The sequence below is a fragment of the Ranitomeya imitator genome, chromosome 4 (genome assembly GCF_032444005.1).
Source record: "Ranitomeya imitator isolate aRanImi1 chromosome 4, aRanImi1.pri, whole genome shotgun sequence".
Taxonomy (NCBI): Eukaryota; Metazoa; Chordata; class Amphibia; order Anura; family Dendrobatidae; genus Ranitomeya; species Ranitomeya imitator.
Window position 1 is genome coordinate 10,478,203 of NC_091285.1, and position 25,346 is coordinate 10,503,548.

Consider the following 25,346-nt stretch of genomic DNA (forward strand, 5'->3'; position numbering starts at 1 on the left):
GACAGGGCATCGGCGTTCCCCATCTGCACCCCAGGTCGGTGCTCCACCGTAAAAGAGTAAGCCTGCAGGGCAAGGAAGCACCGGGTTACCCGACTATTACGGTCTTTGTGGAGGTGCATCCACTTAAGAGGGGCATGGTCCGTGACCAGCCTAAACTTCCTACCGGCCAGGTAATACTTGAGGGAGTCGAGAGCCCATTTAATGGCTAGGCACTCTTTTTCAACCACTGCATACCTCTGCTCATGTACATTCAGTTTCCGACTGATGTAGAGGACCGGGTGTTCGACTCCGTCCCTCACCTGGGAAAGTACAGCTCCGACACCAGTATCAGAGGCATCAGTTTGTACCACAAACTCGCTGCTGAAATCAGGAGTCACTAATACGGGCTGAGAGCACAAAGCCCGTTTCAGGCTGTGGGAGGCTTCTTCAGCAGCTGAGGTCCATTTTACCATGACGGAACCCTTCCCCTTGGTAAGATCCATCAAGGGAGTAGCCATGGCTGCAAAATTGGGTATGAACCGGCGATAATAGCCGGCAATCCCCAGGAAAGCCTGCACTTGTTTCTTGTTCACTGGTTGTGGCCAGCCCTGAATTGCCTGTATTTTGTCGATCTGGGGTTTAACCACTCCTCTGCCAATCACGTAGCCCAAGTATCGGGCTTCTTCAAGCCCGATGTGGCATTTCTTGGGGTTTGCCGTTAGACCTGCATCTCGCAGGTCATCAATCACCGCTTGTACCTTCTGGAGAGGAGTTTCCCAGTCCATGCTGTAAATTACGATGTCATCCAGGTAGACAGAAGCGTACTGTCTGTGAGGCCTCAAGACTCGATCCATCAACCTCTGGAACGTTGCGGGAGCTCTGTGAAGTCCAAACGGCATATAGACATACTGGAACAGACCTTCCGGTGTAGCAAATGCCGTCTTCTCTCTGGCCGCCTCGGCCAGAGGAATCTGCCAGTACCCCTTTGTTAAATCTAGGGTCGTAATGTATCGGGCTTTACCAAGCCGGTCGATCAACTCATCGACCCGGGGCATAGGGTACGCATCAAATTTAGAAACTGCATTCAGTTTCCTAAAGTCATTACAAAACCGGATGGAGCCATCCGGTTTAGGTATCAACACAATTGGACTGGACCAGGCGCTGTGCGACTCCTCAATGACTCCTAAGTCCAACATTGCCATCACTTCCCGGGAGACGGCTTCACGGCGGGCTTCCGGAATCCGGTAGGGCTTCACATGAACAGTGACGCCAGGCTCTGTGACAATCTCATGTTTCACCAACTTAGTCCGGCCAGGTTTTTCAGAGAAAAACTGTTGGTTCTGTAACAAAAATTGCTTAACCTCAGATTTTTGTCGTTCTGAGAGAGTCTCGGCAACCTGCACCTCCGGTACAGTAGGTGAACAAACCGGACAATGCAGATCCGCCGTTAGGGCAGAGCGGTCTTTCTAGGATTTTATCAGATTCACATGATAAATCTGTTCCGGTTTTCTCTTACCCGGTTGGTACACTTTATAGTTCACTTCACCAACTCTTTCTCGGACCTCAAATGGGCCCTGCCATTTCGCCAGGAATTTACTATCCACCGTAGGGATTAGGACCAACACCCTATCGCCGGGTGCAAATGTACGGACCTTAGCGCCTCTATCATAACTTTGCCTCTGGGCTCCCTGGGCCTGTAACATATGGTCCCTAACAATGGGCATGACAGCGGCAATACGATCCTGCATTTGTGTTACATGGTCGATCACCGTTTTAAAGGGAGTGACTTGACCTTCCCAGGTTTCTTTTGCGACGTCCAGCAGTCCCCGGGGACGACGGGCGTACAACAGTTCGAAAGGCGAAAAGCCTGTGGAAGACTGGGGAACTTCCCTAATGGCAAACAGCAAATAGGGTAACAAGTAATCCCAGTTCTTCCCATCTTTGTCTATCGCCTTCTGGAGCATCTGTTTTAAGGTTTTGTTGAAGCGCTCAACCAGGCCATCTGTTTGAGGGTGATAGACAGACGTACGCAACGGGTCTATTTGTAAGAGCCTGCAGAGCTCTTTCATTACCCTCGACATAAAGGGAGTCCCCTGGTCGGTGAGTATCTGTTTTGGAATTCCCACCCGACTAAACACTTGTACCAATTCCTTGGCGATCGTCTTGGTAGCTGTGTTACGCAAAGGGATGGCTTCCGGGTAACGAGTGGCATAGTCCACGATGACGAGGATATGTTGGTGCCCACGTGCGAATCGGGGAAGGGGCCCAACCAAATCCATCCCAATTCTCTCAAAAGGGACCCCAATGATAGGAAGGGGCACCAAAGGGCTACGGAACCAAGGTTTAGGGGCCGCGATTTGGCACTCTGGACAGGACTCACAATAGTTACGCACATCATTATGTATTCCAGGCCACACAAAACAATGCAATATCCTTTCTGTGGTTTTCTGTACCCCCAGATGTCCCCCCATTATATGTCCGTGGGCCAAATCCAGTACCTTCCGCCGATAAGGTTTGGGTACCACTAACCGTTGCACTGTGTCTTCCCCTTTTCTTTCTACCTGGTAGAGCAAATCATTTTCCATAACCATATACGGGTACGCTAGCCTAGTGTCAGGTTCTACGGGTACCCCATCTATCATTTTTACATTTTTCCTAGCCGAAGTCAGGGTAGGATTTTTCATTTGCTCGCTGTGGAAGTCATCCACCTGGACCCCCAAATCTGGCAGGCAGGGTGCCGGATGGCTATCTGCCACCGCATCTCGCTGGGGTTCCTCAGTTTCCTCTGTTTCCCCCGCCATGACGGAGAAGGGGAACTGAAGGTTAGATTCACTAACCTCCCCAGCAACATCCTCCTGTGGGGTCTCCTCTAGGGACTCGGGACCTCCAGATGGCATGGGAGAAGTTTCACGGGTACAGCTACCGTGAAGGAGCAACTGATTCTCCCACAACTGTCTAAAATAGGGAAAATCCCTGCCCAGGATTACATCCTGTAACAATGTGGGAACGAGTACCACTTTGTGCTGCACTGACCCATAGGGAGTGGAAATCCATATGACCGCTGTTAAGTACGAGCAGGTGTCACCATGCACACACGTTACAGAAAACTTGTCAGACGGACCAGACGGAAGTGCCACCAGACTAGCTTTCACCAGAGTCACCACACTTCCAGAGTCTAGTAATGCCACAACATTTTTCCCATCAACAGATAATTCACACAGGTGTTTCGCTGTATAATTTTGACCCGCATTCACACTCATTAGCCGTGTAACCAAAGACATGCGTTTTTTAGAGTCTATAATGTCGCACTGCATGGGTTCAGCGGTAACAGGACAGTTCGCAGAAACATGGCCCTTCTCATGGCAGCGGAAACACCTAACAGGTCCCCTACTGGGACCACCATCCAATACTCTCGGTCTCGGAGTGCGAGCAGTCCCGGGCTCCTCCCCCACAGTTTTAAGCGATTTTCCTTCACCCGTGGTCCCTGGAACAGTCTTACCGGTTCCACGAGGAGGAGGCACAGATCGGGGGTTGGCGGTGTCGTCGGGAAGTCCTTCTGCCACGGAATAACGCTCGACCAACTCCACAAGTTGATCCGCTGTCGTGGGATTTCCTTGGCTTACCCGCCTTTTCAGCGCTGGGGGTAATACTCTCAGGTACTTGTCCAGGACAACCCGCTGGATTATTTCGGGTATTGTCAGTACCTCGGGTTGCAGCCACTTCTTTGTCAAGTAGATCAGGTCGAACATCTGAGACCGCGCCGGTTTATCTTGCTGGTATGTCCACTGATGTACCCTCTGTGCTCGGACCGCCGTCGTCACACCGAGCCGGGCCAGGATCTCAGCTTTCAGCTTCTCAAAGTCCTGAGCGACCTCTGGGTCCAAATCATGGTAAGCTTTTTGGGCCTCGCCGGAGAGAAACGGGGCAATCAAATCGGCCCACCGTGCCTTCGGCCACTTCTCTCTCAATGCCGTCCGCTCAAACGTTGTCAGGTATGCCTCAACGTCATCTTCTGCAGTCAGCTTTTGCCAGTATCGACTCACATGGATCCTTTTGGACTCTGCTTCCGGGTCCGCATCAGGCATGCTCACCAGGCGCTGCGCCACCTGTTGGAGAAGTTGGCGATCTGCAACCGTCATGTCCACTAACTCCTTCAGCTGTGCGGCCATCAAGCGATTAGCTTCGTGCTGTGCGGCAGTGGCCTGCTGCTGTACGGCAGTGGACTGTACTAAGGCTTTCACCACGTCTTCCATGCTGTCGCCTGTGCCACGGTATGCCCGCGTTCTCCACCACAATGTGACAAAACACTCCGGGATCGCCTTTGCTGGGGTCAAAGGTCACGTGGTTTGTGCATTGAATCTGAGGCGTACAGCAGGTTTCTGAGCAGGCTGACCTCAGGTCAGATTTATTAACGTGAAAGCAACATGAACAAAACATAAAAATAAATCCTAGCCTGTCCGGCACTAACTAAACAAATACGTTGCTATCTCAACAACTGGGGGGGCTTCTCCCACCCAGCTAACATCACACAGATCTTTGAGCACAGCTCTTCACTCACGTTTGTCTCACACAGGCAGGCAATCTGTGTGCCCCAGGCAGACGCTGGAAACCCCCAGCTGGTCATCCTTTATTCCTGCAATCATTAACCCATTAGCACCCTGAAGATACTGAGTGGCCTAATTCACATAGGACAAACACCTGGGCGAGATATACCTGCCTCCAACTACCACACCAGCATGAGTCTTACAACACATATATGGTCTGTACAGCACCGGTGAGATCCCGCACAGTACACACATATATGGTCTGTACAGCACTGGTGAGATCCTGCGCAGTACACACATGTATGGTCTGTACAGCACTGGTGAGATCCTGCACAGTACACACATATATGGTCTGTACAGCACCGGTGAGATCCTGCACAGGACACACATATACGGTCTGTACAGCACCAGTGAGATCCTGCACAGTACACACATATATGGTCTGTACAGCACCGGTGAGATCCTGCACAGGACACACATATACGGTCTGTACAGCACCGGTGAGATCCTGCACAAGACACACATATACGGTCTGTACAGCACCGGTGAGATCCCGCACAGTACACACATATATGGTCTGTACAGCACCGGTGAGATCCCGCACAGTACACACATATATGGTCTGTACAGCACCGGTGAGATCCCGCACAGTGCACACATATATGGTCTGTACAGCACCGGTGAGATCCCGCACAGTACACACATATATGGTCTGTACAGCACCGGTGAGATCCTGCACAGTAGACACATATATGGTCTGTACAGCACCGGTGAGATCCTGCAGAGTACACACATATATAGTCTGTACAGCACCGGTGAGATCCTGCACAGTACACATATATATGGTCTGTACAGCACCGGTGAGATCCTGCACAGTAGACACATATATGGTCTGTACAGCACCGGTGAGATCCTGCAGAGTACACACATATATAGTCTGTACAGCACCGGTGAGATCCTGCACAGTACAAACATATATGGTCTGTACAGCAACGGTGAGATCCCGCACAGTACACACATATATGGTCTGTACAGCACCGGTGAGATCCTGCACAGTACACACATATATGGTCTGTACAGCACCGGTGAGATCCTGCACAGTACACACATATATGGTCTGTACAGCACCGGTGAGATCCTGCACAGTACACACATATATGGTCTGTACAGAACCGGTGAGATCCTGCACAGTACACACATATATGGTCTGTACAGCACTGGTGAGATCCTGCACAGTACACACATATATGTTCTGTACAGCACCGGTGAGATCCTGCACAGTACACACATATATGGTCTGTACAGCACCGGTGAGATCCCGCATAGTACACACATGTATGGTCTGTACAGCACCGGTGAGATCCTGCACAGTACACACATATATGGTCTGTACAGCACCGGTGAGATCCTGCACAGGACACACATATACGGTCTGTACAGCACCGGTGATATCCCGCACAGTACACACATATATGGTCTGTACAGCACCGGTGAGATCCCGCACAGTACACACATATATGGTCTGTACAGCATCGGTGAGATCCCGCACAGTACACACATATATGGTCTGTACAGCACCGGTGAGATCCTGCACAGTACACACATATATGATCTGTACAGCACCGGTGAGATCCTGCACAGTACACACATATATGGTCTGTACAGCACCGGTGAGATCCCGCACAGTACATACATATATGGTCTGTACAGCACCGGTGAGATCCCGCACAGTACACACATATATGGTCTGTACAGCACCGGTGAGATCCCGCACAGTACACACATATATGGTCTGTACAGCACCGGTGAGATCCCGCACAGTACACACATATATGGTCTGTACAGCACCAGTGAGATCCTGCACAGTACACACATATATGGTCTGTACAGCACCGGTGAGATCCTGCACAGTACACACATATATTGTCTGTACAGCACCGGTGAGATCCCGCACAGTACACACATATATGGTCTGTACAGCACCGGTGAGATTATGCACAGTACACATATATATGGTCTGTACAGCACCGGTGAGATCCTGCACAGTACACACATATATGGTCTGTACAGCACGGTGAGATCCTGCACAGTACACACATATATGGTCTGTACAGCACCGGTGAGATCCCGCACAGTACACACATATATGGTCTGTACAGCACCGGTGAGATCCCGCACAGTACACACATATATGGTCTGTACAGCAACGGTGAGATCCTGCACAGTACACACATATATGGTAAGTACAGCACCTGTGAGATCCTGCACAGTGCACACATATATGGTCTGTACAGCAGCGGTGAGATCCCGCACAGTACACACATATATGGTCTGTACAGCACCGGTGAGATCCCGCACAGTACACACATATATGGTCTGTACAGCACCGGTGAGATCCTGCACAATACACACATATATGATCTTTACAGCACTGGTGAGATCCTGCACAGTACACACATATATGATCTGTACAGCACCGGTGAGATCCTGCACAGTACACACATATATGGTCTGTACAGCATCGGTGAGATCTTGCACAGTACACACATATATGGTCTGTACAGTACCGGTGAGATCCTGCACAGTACACACATATTTGGTCTGTACAGCACCGGTGAGATCCTGCACAGTACACACATATATGGTCTGTACAGTACCGGTGAGATCCTGCACAGTACACACATATACGGTCTGTACAGCACCGGTGAGATCCTGCACAGTACACACATATATGATCTGCACAGCACCGGTGAGATCCCGCACAGTACACACATATTTGGTCTGTACAGCACTGGTGAGATCCTGCACAGTACACACATATTTGGTCTGCAGGTGTACCGTGTAGGTAGAGGGGGGCAAAGGACTTACACAAATGACCTACACAGGACTCCGAACCCCACACAACATCATTAGAGCCTGTTCAACATCCCGCAAACCCTCCAAAAATATGTCGAGCCCGATGTCCGTGAGGTGGATGCCATCCGGTCTCAGTAAAGATAAATTGTTCCCTTCTAGCTCTTGGTGGCGAACCACAATGCCGTAATTTTCTCTCACAAACTTCGACATTTTTGTGTTAATCCTTTTTCTTGCGTTTTCGATGGCTTTTACGTCCTTAGCTCCGTGCCAGACCGCTCGAGGAATTATTTCGGACCACACCAACACCATATCTCGTAATAAGCAGACAAACCGATCGATGTCTGTTGACATTACTGTGTACAGCTCGGCCCCTTTTCGCTTGCCCAAATCATTGCCTCCGGCATGTAGCACCAGAACCGCCGGCCCCTTGGCCTTTTTAGCGATGTCGACCAACTCCGGGAAGATCTGACGCCACCGAAGCCCTCTGATGCCTCTCCAGTTGACTTCCAAATTCGGGAAGCCAAAATTGGTTCCACCCGTCCTCAGTTTGGCCCTTTTGCATGCCCAGTAGACAAAAGAATGCCCCACTACCCAGACTGTGGGCCTACAGCTGCCTGAAATAGACAAAAAGTGTTAAAGTAGGTCTGGTCTTATGTATCTTGCAAAGCATGCGGATTTCCAGCGGCCCATTCTCTGCACCTCGACTTCCGATACCCCCGCTCTAGCTGCTTCGGTAGCCGCCCCTATTCGGAAGGAATGTGTCCCATATTCCTTTGGAGCCACGCCGACTGCCTCTAGGCACTGTCTAAAGATCGCTTGAAATTGATATTTAGTAAGAGGGGACCCGTCGGTGTGTGAAAGAAAGAATCTACCCGAATGTCTTACTACCGCATAGTGTTTAACTACTTTTACGGGGCATATAGGGCCGCCTGACGCCTTGACCAATACCCATGTCCCCCTCCCAGTGGGGTCGCACTTGGATCTCCGTACCCTAATGCGCAGAGCTTCGCTGCATATGACGAGGTCTTCATTGATTAAGCCGCCTATTGATGCTGTTTTTGACTGCGGCACTAATTCGCTGATGCAAAGTGCCCCGAAGAAGGCGATTGCGAACGCTGCAGATATCAGCGTTGCCTCGTATTGTGACTTGCACACCGATGAAGAAATTGCAATTATGTTGACCAATAGCCTTAAAGAAACTGGGCGACGACATTCCTGACTAGGTTGCAGCCTTCTCCAGCCTTTTACGGCTTGTTTGATGAAAAAATATTTGGTTACGTCCACCCACCCTAGCAGCTGAAAGAAGAAGGCTATTCCGGACAGAGGACGTTGCGCTAGTGTCCCTGACGCACCTCCCCGCCTGAGCTTTTCTAAGAGTTCTACTAAGACGTCGCATCTCGCCCGGTCGCACCTATCGACTGGTCTTCCTTGCGTTAGCGAGCACCACTCCTCCCACGCCTTACCGTAAACCTTCCAAGTCGCCGGTGTCACTGAAGCGCGGATCAAGGGCATCAGTGATTGGCCACCATGTCCAAGAGGGAAGGAGGACACCGCAGGCCCGACGTTCGCGCCCTGGGGAGGAAGAGTTTGAATGCCTGCCAATCGGAAGATAACAAAGAGTTAACAATTTTGTCATCTACGGTCGCCGTAAATCTGGCCCGGCACCAGATGTTGTGCTTCAGGCATAATAGTGCTAGGCAGCGCAACAGCGCAAGTGCTGGCAGAGAAGAAGAAGAGGACATGCTGTTCAGGGCTTTTGCTGTTCTCAGCTGTTTTGTTGTAAATCTGATATTCGTATTTTCCAATTGAGCACCCCATAGCTTGACTGATGTTACTATTGCCAAAATTTCTACCAGTGATGGGTCACAGCCCCATGCGGCCGTGGTCCATAGTTCAGGTCATTGGCCTTTGCACCACTGGTTTTTGTATATCGCCGTGAAACCATCAGTAATATTTCCACCAACCATCAGGCCTAAATCTTTGCTTGGCGTCTCCTGCGCCATAACGCATGTATGCACATTGTAGGTCTCTAGGAATGGCCTCCAGACCAGCAAGTCTGCCTTCAGGGAGCGGTTTAGTCTAATTATGTGGCTCGGCTGGGCTATGCCCTTGGTTGCTAGTGATAGCCGGCGTGAAAAAGCTGTGCCCGCCGGCATTACACGACAGGCAAAGTTGAGCAATCCTAGCAGGGACTGCATCTGCTGCAGGGTGACTTTTTTTGCTTCGTAGCAATTTTTAATCATTTCCAGAGTTTTTTGCAGTTTATCAGCTGGTAGTCGAAACACCATTGCATTGGTGTCTATTTCAATACCGAGAAAAGGTAAAACGTTACAAGGGCCGACTGTTTCTTCCGGTGAGAGTGGTACTCCAAATTTCCCAGCTAAAAACGTAAACTTTTGGAGAAGGAAGGAGCAGAGTCTGGAGTCCCCGGGACCGACGAACAAAAAATCGTCGAGGTAGTGAATCGTTGAGTTGCTACCGATTTCGGATCGTAATACCCAGTCTAGAAAGGTGCTGAAAAGCTCGAAGTAATGACAGGAAATGGAGCAGCCCATTGGTAGGCACATATCAAAGTAAAATAGCCTGTCCACCTCACAGCCTAATAGATGAAAACATTCCGGGTGAACGGGCAACAGGCGGAAGGCTGACTCTATGTCGGATTTTGCCAGCAGGGCACCGGGCCCAGCTGCGCGCACGAGCTCGACAGCCCTGTCAAAAGAAGAGTAGGTTACGGACGAGTCTTCCGTGGGTATCGCGTCGTTGACCGATGCGCCTTTTGGGTAGGAAAGGTGATGTATTAACCGATATTTTCCTGGCTCTTTTTTGGGAACGATACCTAGTGGCGAGATCCTGAGATTCTTGAATGGCAACGATCTAAAAGGTCCCGCCATCCTGCCCAGTTCAACTTCTTTTTGGATTTTTTGCTGTAAAATATCAGGGAATTCGCATGCCGATTTTAAATTATTTGCCGTAGTTGGTGAGGAGCTGTGTTTGAAAGGGATATAAAAACCGTGTTTAAAACCGAAATATAGTTGTTCCGCCGCTTCTTTATTGGGATAAAGGCTTAGCCATAGGCCCATTGCGGTTACGTTCACCGGGGTTAAACCTCGCAGGTGCTCTGTTTGCTTGGCGGGTACACCTGGATGCAGGGTGTCCACCTCCGCAGGAGGAGCATTCGTGTCTATATTTACAGGACCCTTGGAACCGGCAGTATCCATTGTTAAACAGCAAGCAGGCCCCAGGTCTACGTGCGACCACTGTATTCTGGCCTGCTGCTGTTGAGTGATAAGTGGTCGCTGCCGAAAAGGGGGGGTGTTTTTGGGACAGCATCATTCGTAACCATACGTCCGTCGCTTTTACCCCCCAGCCCAAGTCTGGTTGCATGGCCAACCGCCTGCGGAACTCCTCGTCGTACCGTTTCCATGCAGACCCGCTGTGACACTTATATGAATTATAAATTAGATCTTGATAAATAAATAATTCGGAACAACGTTCTGGGTGCTTTTGGCCCATGATGCAGCCGAGAACTGCGAAGGCCTGAAGCCAGTTATTCATCGTTTGAGCTATTTTTGGTTTGCACCTATCTTGTAACCTCTCGCCTATCCTCCTTTCCTTGTCTACGGACTGTTGGTCGGCCGATAACAGTGACCATATATCTACGTATGCATTATCCCAAATTTTTTGCCTTGTCTCTAAATCAACGTGCGCTCCTAGTGGGCTTACTCCACAAAAAAATGCATCCTTGTGCAGACTGGCTGCTTGGGTGGTACTATTGTCAGTCGGTACGCCTGGGCGTGTCAACTGCTGAACTAGGGTCTTAATAGCGGCTGCCAGCTCGCTTTCTCCCACATTTTGTATTGCAGAGTGCTCACCGATATCAAAGAACTCACCGCTGTCAGATGCAGGCCGAGTGTCTCCGGACGGAGGTACTCTGGCTCCTGCCGTGGCGCTGTCCTGGTGCTGGCTGCCCGCCCGAGAGGATAAAGATGGCAGGCCAGCGGCCAGTGCCGTGGCACGGGGATGTATTCCGCTGCATTGCATCTGGCGCCGAGCGACTCCAGGAGAGGGAGGTGCTCCGGCTTCTATTGCCTCCACGGTTCGGTGCTGGCTGGTGGACCGGGGAGGTATGTATGGCATGTCTCCCCGTGCGTCAGCCCAGGACAGAGCACGTGACGGATAACATCTGTCGTGTGCTCGTGGATGAGAGGCTATTGGGGCTCCGATCTCGGCCTGGTCGGTAACGGGGGGGTGTCAGTGTCTGTTCCCACTGGGTACCCGCTCTGGGTGTCCGGTGAGACCGCCGTCTTTCGGCATGCGACCGGTACCGCCCGTTGTAACTCCCCGATGTGTCTGAACCATTGGTTGTGGATGGCGAGCGCCATCTGGAGGAGCGGGATCTATGGTGGCTCCTGCGGCTCCTGTGTGAGTGGTGTCGGCGATTGGAGTGGGAATGCCAACAGCTAGAGGGACAGCGGGAACGGTGGTGGGAATCTACTGATGAGGGTGAGGACGATCTGCAGCATCTATGCCTGCGATCGCCCTGTATAGGGGTTGCGTTAGGTGCATTTACCTCAGGGGTGGGGGGGATGTTACCTTGGCCGTGGGGCGTGAGTGGTGGTGCAGGGGGTAGAGCCGGGGAAGGTGTGGCGACTATTAGGCTAGCACCGCAGGGTGAGCACAAAAGGGCGGGGACTGTTAGGAAACTGTCAGCAATTTGCGTTTGGGAGCATGGGGGTGTTGGCGGCGCGTAATTTAATGCGGCTGTGTTAGTGTTTGGTGCGACTGTGTACGTCTTTGGTGTGTACATTCCTGGCTGCGGAGCATGCTGGCTGGTCTGGATAGGCCAGTCATCACGCTCCGCGGCCGTGTTCGTGGCTCTGGCCCCCGACCGCCCGCCCCCTTCCACAGGCAAAACCGATGTGCCTGCTTGGGGGACGTGGCGGGCCAGGAGTGGGCTGGCCAGAGGTCCACGGTGCTGCAGTCCTGGCGAGGCAGGGGACGCTGCAGCACCCCGTGGAGGGACCTGGCTCGGGAGGCTTGTGAGCGCTGCTTTTGAGGCGCCCCCCTGACCGATTTGGTGGGTTGGGGCCCCGCAGGCTAAAGCTGCGCTGCTGCAGCTTCCCGGGAAGGTAGTGGGCGGGCCTGAACCAAATGAGATGGCTGCGGGGGTTCCGATAAACGCGCCGGGCCCTGGGTTTCAGAGCGGGGACAGGAAGTGCCCGGGGCCCGGACGCGATCGGAGTATGAAGCAGGAACCTGGCACCGGCGGGCAGCGGCACCAGAAGCAAGCGCCGAGACGTCCGCCGCGCATCCCGGTGCCACACGTGGGGCAGAGGCACGGCGGATTGGCAGCGCCAGCTCCCCTCCAACACGCAGGCGTACGGAAGGACGGGAGGACCGCCCCGAGCGTCTGCCCTGGGGCGCCGCTGCGGCCCGGTCAGCCGGAGCGCCGGGGGCTAGTAGCGGGAGCCCTGGAGGACCGGAGTCTGCCAAGGCTGGGACCGATACGATGAGCCGGTGAGTGGGGGTTAGCTGTGCTGGGGAGACAGGGGAGGACGAGGCCCCAGAAGGCGGGGTATGCAGGGACGGAGCCCTGGGGGGACGACGAGGAGGTTAGGAGGTGAGGAGAGGCCCAGGAGAGGGTGTGTGCAGGGACGGAGCCCAGGGAGACGACGAGGAGGCCTGAGGGGATGCTAGGGGGTGAGGAGAGGGCACAGGAAGGTGAGCACCCAGACCAGGATTAGGGGATCGCAGCCATTGCTCACCTTCCTGTGCAGCTCCTTGCTGCAGGGCCTCGACCGTAGGGGCATCCATGGTGGTCAGGAGATCCGGGACGACAACAGCTTCCAAGGGTCAGCCGGGGAGAAAGAGGGAGAACCTGGCCCCGTCACTAGAATTTAACCCCTGCGGGTGTGGCCTGACTCCCCTCCTCTCCCCGGTTGGTCCGCTGGGCGTCCCAATTATGACCTCACCTGGGGAGGTAGTGGGAGGGGGGAATTGGGCACTGCACAGATTTCCCCTCTAGCTATCCCTTAGGGGCTCTGCAGTCAGAGGCACGCACCTTATACAGTACCGTGCCTACCAAACCCCTCATTTTCCCCCCTCACTCAAGAATATATGACTTCAAAGTGAAAGTACAAGTAAAAGCATATGGGGAAAAAAAAACAGGTTTCTTTGTCCTTGCAAATGTAGATATCATATCACCGATTCATGATAGAAGTGGGACAAATACATTTTTGACATTGGCATCGGTGGAACTATCAGCCAGCGAGTTTTCTAGGTTCCAGAACCAGTGTTCTGTCCCCACATGAGGCGAATGGAGGTGTAATTGACTAATAAGAGTTGTGAGAGAGAGAATCGTACCTTCAGTATTTCCTCCACATGAGGCAGACAGGACCAATGCTGCTCAGCGTCCGGAGAGATGATGCACTCCAGGGATTGTGCAATCCAGACTTGTTTATTTGTAAATCTGAACATACAGCGTATAACTGGTAATACAGTATTTTCTCCAGAAATGCAGGGTAGACAAGGTACAGTAAGATGTAGCACCAAGTATGACTGCAAGTGTGAGCAACAAAAGGTCAAAAGACTGATGCCTTCCTAAGCCCGGTTGAAGAGCGTTCTCTCACAACAGCATGAAAACTGAGACTGAAATGGCTGCTAGAGGAAGAGAAGACTTGACCCCTGAACCGGAAGTGAAAGACATGCCATAAGAATAAATGAATAACAAGCTGCCATACGGAAAAAGGCCACTGGGTGGCAGCAGAGAACAACATATGGAACAGCACAACCAGCACAATTGAGAAACGGATTACTTCGGAACTGGGTCAGCTAACCTAGAGAAACTCAAAAAAACAACTCATGAAAAGCAGACTCACCGCCCGCCCCTCTCCACAGGCAAAACCGATGTGCCTGCTTGGGGGACGTGGCGGGCCAGGAGTGGGCTGGCCAGAGGTCCACGGTGCTGCAGTCCTGGCGAGGCAGGGGACGCTGCAGCACCCCGTGGAGGGACCTGGCTCGGGAGGCTTGTGAGCGCTGCTTTTGAGGCGCCCCCCCGACCGATTTGGCAGGTTGGGGCCCCGCAGGCTAAAGCTGCGCTGCTGCAGCTTCCCGGGAAGGTAGTGGGCGGGGCTTGGCGGTCCCATGCCGGCATCAGGGAGGGGAGGCTCCCTGACGCTGCAGGGGACTCGCGGTGTGCCTGGGCCGGCTGCTCCCGCTGGCCCCCGGTCCCCCTGAGCGGCTGGCGCGCCGCCGAGGGCACCGAGGCAGCGGGCGGCCCCCTGCCTGCCCCTGCACTGCAGTGGGATTGCCGGGAGGAAGTGGGGCCGGAAGTGGGCGTGTCCTGCCCGGCCCGCACTGCACTCTGGGAGGCAGGGCGGGCCTGAACCAAATGAGATGGCTGCGGGGGTTCCGATAAACGCGCCGGGCCCTGGGTTTCAGAGCGGGGACAGGAAGTGCCCGGGGCCCGGACGCGATCGGAGTATGAAGCAGGAACCTGGCACCGGCGGGCAGCGGCACCAGAAGCAAGCGCCGAGACGTCCGCCGCGCATCCCGGTGCCACACGTGGGGCAGAGGCACGGCGGATTGGCAGCGCCGGCTCCCCTCCAACACGCAGGCGTACGGAAGGATGGGAGGACCGCCCCGAGCGTCTGCCCTGGGGCGCCGCTGCGGCCCGGTCAGCCGGAGCGCCGGGGGCTAGTAGCGGGAGCCCTGGAGGACCGGAGTCTGCCAAGGCCGGGACCGATACGATGAGCCGGTGAGTGGGGGTTAGCTGTGCTGAGGAGACAGGGGAGGACGAGGCCCCAGAAGGCGGGGTATGCAGGGACGGAGCCCTGGGGGACGACGGGGAGGTTAGGAGGTGAGGAGAGGCCCAGGAGAGGGTGTGTGCAGGGACGGAGCCCAGGGAGACGACGAGGAGGCCTGAGGGGATGCTAGGGGGTGAGGAGAGGGCACAGGAAGGTGAGCACCCAGACCAGGATTAGGGGATCGCAGCTATTGCTCACCTTCCTGTGCAGCTCCTTGCTGCAGGGCCTCGACCGTAGGGGCATCCATGGTGGTCAGGAGATCCGGGACGACAACAGCTTCCAAGGGTCAGCCGGGGAGAAAGAGGGAGAACCTGGCCCCGTCACTAGAATTTAACCCCTGCGGGTGTGGCCTGACTCCCCTCCTCTCCCCGGTTGGTCCGCTGGGCGTCCCAATTATGACCTCACCTGGGGAGGTAGTGGGAGGGGGGAATTGGGCACTGCACAGATTTCCCCTCTAGCTATCCCTTAGGGGCTCTGCAGTCAGAGGCACGCACCTTATACAGTACCGTGCCTACCAAACCCCTCATTTTCCCCCCTCACTCAAGAATATATGACTTCAAAGTGAAAGTACAAGTAAAAGCATATGGGGAAAAAAAAACAGGTTTCTTTGTCCTTGCAAATGTAGATATCATATCACCGATTCATGATAGAAGTGGGACAAATACATTTTTGACATTGGCATCGGTGGAACTATCAGCCAGCGAGTTTTCTAGGTTCCAGAACCAGTGTTCTGTCCCCACATGAGGCGAATGGAGGTGTAATTGACTAATAAGAGTTGTGAGAGAGAGAATCGTACCTTCAGTATTTCCTCCACATGAGGCAGACAGGACCAATGCTGCTCAGCGTCCGGAGAGATGATGCACTCCAGGGATTGTGCAATCCAGACTTGTTTATTTGTAAATCTGAACATACAGCGTATAACTGGTAATACAGTACTTTCTCCAGAAATGCAGGGTAGACAAGGTACAGTAAGATGTAGCACCAAGTATGACTGCAAGTGTGAGCAACAAAAGGTCAAAAGACTGATGCCTTCCTAAGCCCGATTGAAGAGCGTTCTCTCACAACAGCATGAAAACTGAGACTGAAATGGCTGCTAGAGGAAGAGAAGACTTGACTCCTGAACCGGAAGTGAAAGACATGCCATAAGAATAAATGAATAACAAGCTGCCATACGGAAAAAGGCCACTGGGTGGCAGCAGAGAACAACATATGGAACAGCACAACCAGCACAATTGAGAAACGGATTACTTCGGAACTGGGTCAGCTAACCTAGAGAAACTCAAAAAAACAACTCATGAAAAGCAGACTCACCAAAACCTTGTCAAATGACTCAGTATTGGAGTATCAGGTGCAGTAATAGGGTCACATATGGCAGCAGCTCAGTATTGGGGTATCAGCAGGATGAGGGGTTTGTGCAGGTTGGGAATAGATGTGATGGGGCTGGAATATGAGGAGGGAAATGTGCCTTTGTTGTATTCTTTGCAGACTAGTCCTGGCTGGAAGAAGTCGTCATGTCGGTCTGGGCCAGATGGAAAAGACGGGAAAAATGAACGATTCCATCAGAAAGAACGTCAGCAGTAAGTCATTATCTGTAACTGTGCTGTGATCTATGTTCTGTAGGACTGGTATCTACCACTGACCATATGGCGGTAACATCCATTTTGGTCTTCATATAGAGATTATCTTCAGTAACAGCGCGGTCATCTGCTGAGGTTCTCCTCCAGTATTAGGAGGCGTCACCGAGCTGTATTCAAGGTTACCTGGTTAGGGGCCCACTCAGAAGCTTAGCCCCCTGAACCAAAACCCTAGCTACACCTCTGGATCACGCCCATAGTATTAGCAGGCGGGCTGGCCAGCACTATATACAAATGCACCACACAAAAGCCAAGCCAACAGAAAGGGGTCCTGCCGCACCCTGCAAAAATTGATAAAAAGTGCAATAAAAAGATGAAAAAAATGAATGCCTAAAATACAATAAATGAGGTATTGGTTACAATTTTGGCCAAAATGGATAAGCTCGCAGCCCAACGTCAAGGGTACTCATTAACCTGCGAGACCTATGCTAATATCAAAACAGCTAACCTAGAGAAACTCAAAAAAAAACAACTCATGAAAAGCAGACTCACCAAAACCTTGTCAAATGACAAATGCACTAGCAGGGTGCAGCAGGCCCCCCACTAATAAAGGCTGGAGCAGCACAGGTGCAAGCTACTGATGAGAACAACCACCCACTCACCTGTGCTGCTCCAGCCTTAGTGGGGGGCCTGCTGCACCCTGCTAGTGCATTTGTCATTTGACAAGGTTTTGGTGAGTCTGCTGGAACTGGGTCACCCAGCTACCCCATGTCTATACTTAAAGGAATCCCTATGGCACGCTGAGCATAACATCTTTCTACAAGGTTCCTACGCCAAGATATGTGGGATGATGAGTTTTCATAATGCTAAGACAGGAGAGTATCCATCTTCTAAGTGAGGTCACCACAGGGGGAGGGCTTTGATTTTAGGCTAGGAAATAACAGTGGGACAGCAGTCATCACGTGTCTTTGTCTGGGGTCTAGCTGATATATAGATGCGTGCTATGCATCTAGATGTGTCCCCTCCTCCACAGCACACGGTCGGCCATGAGATAAGATGAGATACAAAATGTAAGTGTTTTTTCAACTTTAATCTCATTTTATTTGTAATTGTACTATACATATGATATTTGTCTTCTTTATAATATCTTTTTATACTTCTGTGAACACTGCCTACCTTTTTTGGAGTAAAATATAAAAGTACTAGCTTTGTCTCTCCTTGCTCTATAACGAACTCACGTCCTCAGAAGTTAATTACACTACTAATTTGGCTTGGCTCTGGACCAATTAATAACCACGAAATCAGAGCTGGTGGCAGCAAATTTGTCCTGTTGGAGGCTGTGTAGCGACGGCGGCGTTGATAATTATTGTTCCAGCCTGAGTGGGAGTAGTTATATCGCCCTCGCTACAGCTTGCCCACTAGCCAGTACAAAGTAAGGCAGCCTTTCTGGCGACTAATTGTACTAGGTGCAGTACCCTGACTGACCTGAGTGTTATGATCTGGTGGCCTAGGAGCAGCATGAGACGGACTCTGGAGAAGGTGGTCCCTGTACTGACCGCAAACCCTGAACCTAGCAGCGCAACTAGAAGTAGCCGTGGGGGGTACCTAACACTCCCTAGACCCCTCGACACAGCCTAAGAACTAACTTCCCCTAAAGACAGAAACAGGAAACCTATCTTGCCTCAGAGAAAATCCCCAAAGGATAGATAGCCCCCCACAAATATTGACTGTGAGAGGAGAGGGAAATAACATACGCAGACATGAAATCAGAATTTAGCATAGGAGGCCATACTAGCTAAAAAGAAAGAATAGAACAGAGTACTATGCGGTCAGTATAAAAACGCTAGAAAATATCCACCACAGAAAATACAAATCACCACATCTGACTAAAGACATGGAGGGTATATCTGCATCTCCAGAGACACAGCTTGGCTGCAAAAAATCCGTCACAGACAAAGCTGGACAAAACAAAACATGAAAATGCACAGAACTATATGGTCCACATCAGGTGGACAGCAAAAACAAGGCCAGAACTTATCTTTGAAGAAATGAACAGCAGACCAGGAGAGACCAGGTATGGATGTGAATCCTCCAAAAACAATGGACAACTGGAACTGACTAAAGGATAAAGCAGGACTTAAATAGCCCAGCCCAGATTGCAAAAAATGGATACACCTGATAAATGCGGCGATCCAACTACCGCAGCACTACCACTCATAACCACCGGAGGGAGCCCAAGAGCAGAATTCACAACACTTGAGGGTAAGGGGGGCGCCAGAGAGCTGCAAGTTCCAAACCGGAACTGGGAAGTGGGATATAGATAAATCCCCTTCAGAAAGAACCAGGGGCGACCAAACAACCCAGGTTCAATGCAAATTGGTGTGAGTGGTGGGGATGTTAAAGGTATCTTCCCCGTGAATCGTGACATATTGGTGGGAACCCTGACATACGGTGGGGATTCCTGACATATTGTTGGCAGCACGGTGGGATTCGTGACAATGGTCTGTACAGCACTGGTGAGATCCTGCACAGTACACGCATATATGCTCTGCAGAGCCCGGTGTAGAGTTGATATCACCATTATATGGTCACTGTATGGTGGTGATATCAGTCCTAGTACGGCGGTTTTGGTTAATGATCAGTATGGCGGTATTATCACTCTATACTCTGGTAATATTGCTTCATGGTCTGGTGGGATTTGTCTATTATATTACATTATTATTATAATTGTGATATAAAATAAAAATGATATTGTGGTACATTGTAAACCTGCCTGGAGAAGAAACCTCTGTGCTCTGAAAGCTGCAAATGTAAGTTCTCTGATTAGCCAAGAAAGATATCACTAATAGAATATTTTAGTCTCTTTTATTCATAAAAGTATGTACACCCATTATTATTATTACATTTTTATAGTGTATTATTGGAATTTAGGTCTTGTGGTGAATCTTGATTTCCTCCAGGCAGGGTAATATCAGTATTAGAGACCCCGATCTGGGGTATGTGGTGGGGACCACCTGGGTCTCTGTGGTTTGAGATGCCAGGGCTGAATTCTAGTCCCCGTCTGTCCTGGCTCCAGACTAAAGTAAGACACAGATCTTTCGCACATTGATCTCCTCCTGTCATCTCTGCCTAGGGGCCATTAGCAGATCACAGAGAAGCTGAGGAGAGCAGGGGGTTATGGGAAATGTAGTTTATAGTGGTCACATTGGCAGCACTGAAGGACCGCCATCTTCACACTGAGCAGGGACGCAATTATGGAGGAAATGGAGCCAGAAAAAGATGAAGAAATAAAACAGACAGGATCTGGAAGCTGGGATACTATAGACTACTGGGAGATTGTAAAATTATACATTGTGGGAGATCCCTTTAAGAGGAGCGATCACTACAACGTTATATAGGAAAATCATTATAATCGTATAAGAAGGACGACGTGGAAGAGGCCTCTCACACTTCTGTATCTGATAGCCCGAACAGTCCGCCAATTACATATTCCTCACAGCTGATCCCCAATATCTCTATAGAACCATTACATACATATAACACAGCATGAAGGGGCTCAGTGAATGCGGCAGTGACTGTGTGTAAGTGTCTGATGGGGTCACACAGCTCATAAAAGGACAACTGCCCGGCCTCATAATCCAGATATATCCTGAACCGATCACTGGAGATCTGGTGAGGTAACAGGATCAATTTACTGTCATGTCTCACTGAACACTGATAATTATACACCCCATATAAACCTAAAGACTTGTTATTATATCCAATGTATGACTGGCGCCCCCTCCTCTCTATACTGGGGTAACACATCCCCACACTCCAATTTCCTGACCCCCTGATCTCCACATCCCAGTAATGTCGTCCTGAGGTAAATCTCCTCCCGCTCATCACCTGATTATACTGGAATCTCTCTGATGTTTCTGGATAATTCTGTGTTATTTCCATCCAGGTTGCAGTTTTCAGGTCGTCTGATATAAGGAGATTATTAGCAGCCGTGTTTACATCCAGTAATATGTCTGCAGGATCCTGCATATGGAAGATCACATTTATATCTCTTATCATAGTAGATAATGTGTGTGATATGTGTGAGATCAGCTCCGCACCCCGATCACCTCCATCATGTCCCCCTGTGTCCTCATCCCCTCCATCATGTCCTCCTGTGTCCTCATCACCTCCATGTCCTCCTGTGTCCTCATCACCCCCATCATGTCCTCCTGTGTCCTCATCACCTCCATGTCCTCCTGTGTCCTCATCACCTCCCTCCTCCTCAGGATCACACAAGTCACCGGTGTCTGGATCCTGTAAGACAGTCAGTGGATCCGTCATGTTACACAGCTCCTCAATGTGCCTCATCTTCCTGGACAGCTCGTCCATCTTTATTTCCAGATTCTGGATCACATCAGACAGTGACACGTTCTCTTCCCACTTGGAGATGTCACTCAGGATCTTCTTCTCCAGGTCGTCCACCCGTCTCCTGATGTCTGTACACAGGGCAGTGACTCTCTCGGCTTTTCCAGCTGCTTTTTCTTGACCTTTTCTCTTGCGCTCTTCCAGACTCTGGACTCTTTCCTCGGTCTTCTTCTTCTTTGTGGTCAGTTTGTGGAGAACATTTCTCAGTTTCTTCTTCTTCTTCTCAGAGGCCTCATCCAGCATCTCCACCCGGTGTCCTCGATGTTCTCCAGCCAAACTGCAGGAAGCACAGATACAAGCAGCGTCCTCAGTGCAGTAATATTCCAGGATCTTCTTATGGACAGAACATTTCCTGGTCTCCAGAGAAGTGCTGGGATCAGTGAGGACGTGTTCTGGTTCTTTGCTGTGAACCCTCAGGTGATTATCACACAGAGAAGCCTCGCAGTGTAGACAGGATCTAACAGCAGAAACAGGAGAGTCCACACAGTAAGTGCAGCAGATCCCGGTGATCTCCTCCTGATGTGGATGACTAGCCAGGAAATTCTCCACGACATTACACAGAGTTATGTTCTTCTGTAGTGGAGGCCACCTCTGAAATGTTGCTCTACAGTCAGGACAGGAATATTCTCCATACCCGCCATCTGTATCCAGCACTCCATCAATACAGATCTGGCAGAAGCTGTGTCCACATCTCAGGGTTACAGGATCTGTATAAATGTCCTTACAGATGGAGCAGTTCAGCTCGTGTCTAAGATCAGCAGACGCCATCGCTGACACTACTGAGGAGCAGAGAACCCAGATATGACCAATGTTACTGACAACAGGGTGAGTTCCAGCATACACGGTACTATATTAGTCTAGACTTTGATCTTTGCTTCTTCACCAAGATAAAGATTTCCCTCATATCTTCCTGATTTATAGGCCCTGGAGGGCAGGGCCTGTTATATTTCTGTACCTGCTTTGATGATTGTCTGACTCTCGGTCATATAAATGTATTTTATCAGCGAAGAAAGTAATAATCATTGTAATCAGGGAAGGCAATATGAGTGCAACAGGGTGCAGCAGGGTATAACGGGTAGTTAAAATAAAACTGAGGGGACTACAAATGTATTAAAGAATATATATATATATATATATATATATATGGGATCACTAGTGTAGTGCAGCGTTCGCACATTCAGGGCCGTATTTGCTAGCAGGCACTTGAGGGCGCGTGCCTAGGGTGCCAGGATGCTGGGGGTGGGGGGAGGGGGGGGGGGGGCCCTAGGCACATGCCCTCAAGTTGTTTTGTTGTTTTTTTTAGGGTCCTGTGTCGGCACGCGCACCTAACCTCAGTCTTCCTGGCTGCTGTGAGGGTCTTGGATCCCTGGGCACACACATCGGGGCCGGGGCCCCGATGCTTTCTGGGAGCTGTGCACGGCCATCTTACCTTGATAGCTGCACAGCTATGACTCCCTCTGCCCATCCTGGACTTCTGGTCAGGTGTTGGCTCATAGGCGTTGACGCCATCACGTACGAGGACACTGACCAGAAGAGGAGCTGCACCTGCTGGGGATCGCTTACAAGGTAAGTATGAAAAAAAATTTTTTCTTTCTAAAATGAATTAAATGGATGAGGAGGGGGTCTGCACATGATGGAAGGGGGGGGGGTGTCTGCACATGACAGAAGAGGGGTCTGCACATGATGGAAGTGGGATCTGCACATGATGAAAGGGGGTCTGCACATGATGGAAGGGGTGTGTCTGCACATGATGGTGAAGCGATGGCCGGGGGACCTACACGGTGCAGGAAGACTACTGTACACAAGATGAGGTGCAAACAACGAAGGGGGGTTTTATTGGGAGACAGGGAATGGAAGGAACAAGGAAGATGCAAACGGGTTTACAATAACAAAAGATAATGCACATGAGTTATCTTGTCTGTGAAATAGCACAGTGATTCAACAATTACAAACTCAGAAATTGTCTCACAAGCAACTTTAAACAATAAGACAAATATAGATGCTACTCTGCATATAACCTCCCTGGTCTTTACTACGCAGGCCACACGGCTACCGTGCTCTAACTACTGAAGCCTGCACTAGGCCCTAACAGATGCACCATACAGGAACAAACTCACGGTGATGTTGGGGACACAGGTCCAGTCCCGGGGCCCCCCAGAAGTCCAACACGGTGGTGGGAACGGATTCCCGTCAGCTCTGCGAAGCGTGGTCTTCGCCTTGCTTCTGGATCCTAGGGATGCTCCTGGAAACTGTAAGTCCCTTTCTCAGTGTCTTTGTGGCTTCACAAACTAGCACAGGACAGCCACCTTTGCTGTATCCGGGAAAAGGCTTGCAAAGTTCACAAGTAAACTTTCGTCCCAAGCTGTTTGACCTTTCTTGTAGCAAAATAGCACACAGTTCTCTCTCTCTTGTAGCTTCCCAACACAGGCACAGTTCAGGCTCAATCCCTCCCCTCTTCCTGGGGCAGCTTACCTTCACCGTCTAGCAGGGGGAAGCAGGACATTCCATCGTACCAGACAAGGTAGTGCTGTCTATTAAAGTGGCAGCGTGTTACTGTCCATAACAGCACTACCCTCTTACATGCCTCCCTTCTTAATGATGGTTGTCCTCAACCATCACAGAATCAAGGTTGAAGCGTAATGAAAGAACGTGCAATGCGGAACAGCACATATAGAGGAGGCAACAAAGGTGTAAAAACAGACAGAGCACACTGTTCTACATATCGGACCGGTGGAACCCCTGCATTAGACCTCTGGGATCTCTGAAGCTCTTGGCTGTCAGGCAAGGCTTGACTATCTTCCAGAGGAACACTTGTTGCAGGAGACATTGTGAGCTCTTGTCTGGTCTCATCCTCGCATGGCGGTGCTGGTACATCCATGGGATCCGTCTCTGGGCGGCTGAGGACCCCCTACTGTGTCGGGGACGGTCCACCACTCATCATCGATTTGGCCATCAGGCATGACAGATTCAAGAAGTGGAGTGTCGCCTTCAGGTGACAATGGCGTAGAACAGACCTCAGACCGGCAAGTCCGCAGCATATTTCTGTGAAGTACTCTAGGGGCGGATGCCCCATTCTCAATCTGTACCTTGTAGACAGGGCCGTTAGCATACACTCGCTCGATAACCTTGTACGGCTGTACTTCCCATCTCTTCCCATCTCTCACTTAGTTTTCCCTTAGGGCGTTTCTCTCTGACCAATACTCGGTCTCCAGGTTGGAGCGGTAACTCTTGAGTCGGTTTGCAGGCCGTATGCTCTTTTTCTTGCAGTTGCTGACCCGCCAACCGCCGTATCGTTTGCAATCGTTGCCGATGCTCTTTCACCCATGAGGTGACAGTTCCCTCCATTAGCTCCTCTGGCTGTTCCAAATTCAGCTCAATGATCTCTCGTCCAGCTCTTCCAAACAACAGTAGATAGGGGGTATAACCCATGGTGGAGTAGACCCGATTGTTGTAGGTCCAGACCAATTCTGGCAGATAGTCTGTCCGACACGCCTTCTTATCCTCCTCCATCGTTCTCAGCACCTGAAGCAAGGTTCTGTTGAAGCGTTCACAAGCTCCATTGCCTTGAGGGTGGTAAGGGGTGGTCCGGGACCGCTCGATGCCATACATACGATACAATTCTTCCATCACCTTGCCTTGGAAACATGCGCCTTGGTCAGAGTGGATGCGCTTTGGGCACCCATATGCAGCGCCCCAGAGATCTGGTCGCTGCAGTAACGTCGCTCTGCCACTAAGGGGAGTGATGGTACATCTGATGGCACTAAAGGAGTTCTTTGACCAGGTATCACCAGCACACATTACACTTCACACTCCGGCCACTAGGGGGAGAAAAAGGCTTTATTTATTGGGCCACTCCTCACACTGGTAAAACTAGAGGTTGGATAGGAAGTGAGATCAGAAGCTGACTGGGTTGGATTCAGGCAGCATCCCTCTGCCGGGGTGCTGCAGGGAGAAGATTCAAGGGGGTCCCTGTCAGGCGTGGGAACCTGGCAGGTACCTAGCGAACAGAACAGAACGTTACGGAACCGCGCCTGCACTTCCTTGCGGCGGTATCCTAAGAAAAAGACACGAAGCGAAGGATATTGTGGAACAGTGAGAAAAGAGATCAGCACAAAGGAGATCCAGTAGGAGTCGTGCCCCGAGAATGGCAACATCCTACTGAGGCGCGTAGCCGGTGGCCG

The 25,346-nt window shown here is 51.1% G+C and overlaps 1 protein-coding gene across 1 annotated transcript; it reads right to left on the reverse strand.

The window, feature by feature from the left end:
* Window positions 1-18,451: 18,451 nt before the first annotated feature.
* On the reverse strand, window positions 18,452-21,974 carry LOC138675043 (E3 ubiquitin/ISG15 ligase TRIM25-like). The gene has a single exon (XM_069763000.1). The coding sequence runs from the start codon at window positions 21,931-21,933 to the stop codon at window positions 20,203-20,205; it is 1,731 nt and encodes a 576-aa protein (XP_069619101.1). The 5' UTR covers window positions 21,934-21,974; the 3' UTR covers window positions 18,452-20,202.
* Window positions 21,975-25,346: the final 3,372 nt, after the last annotated feature.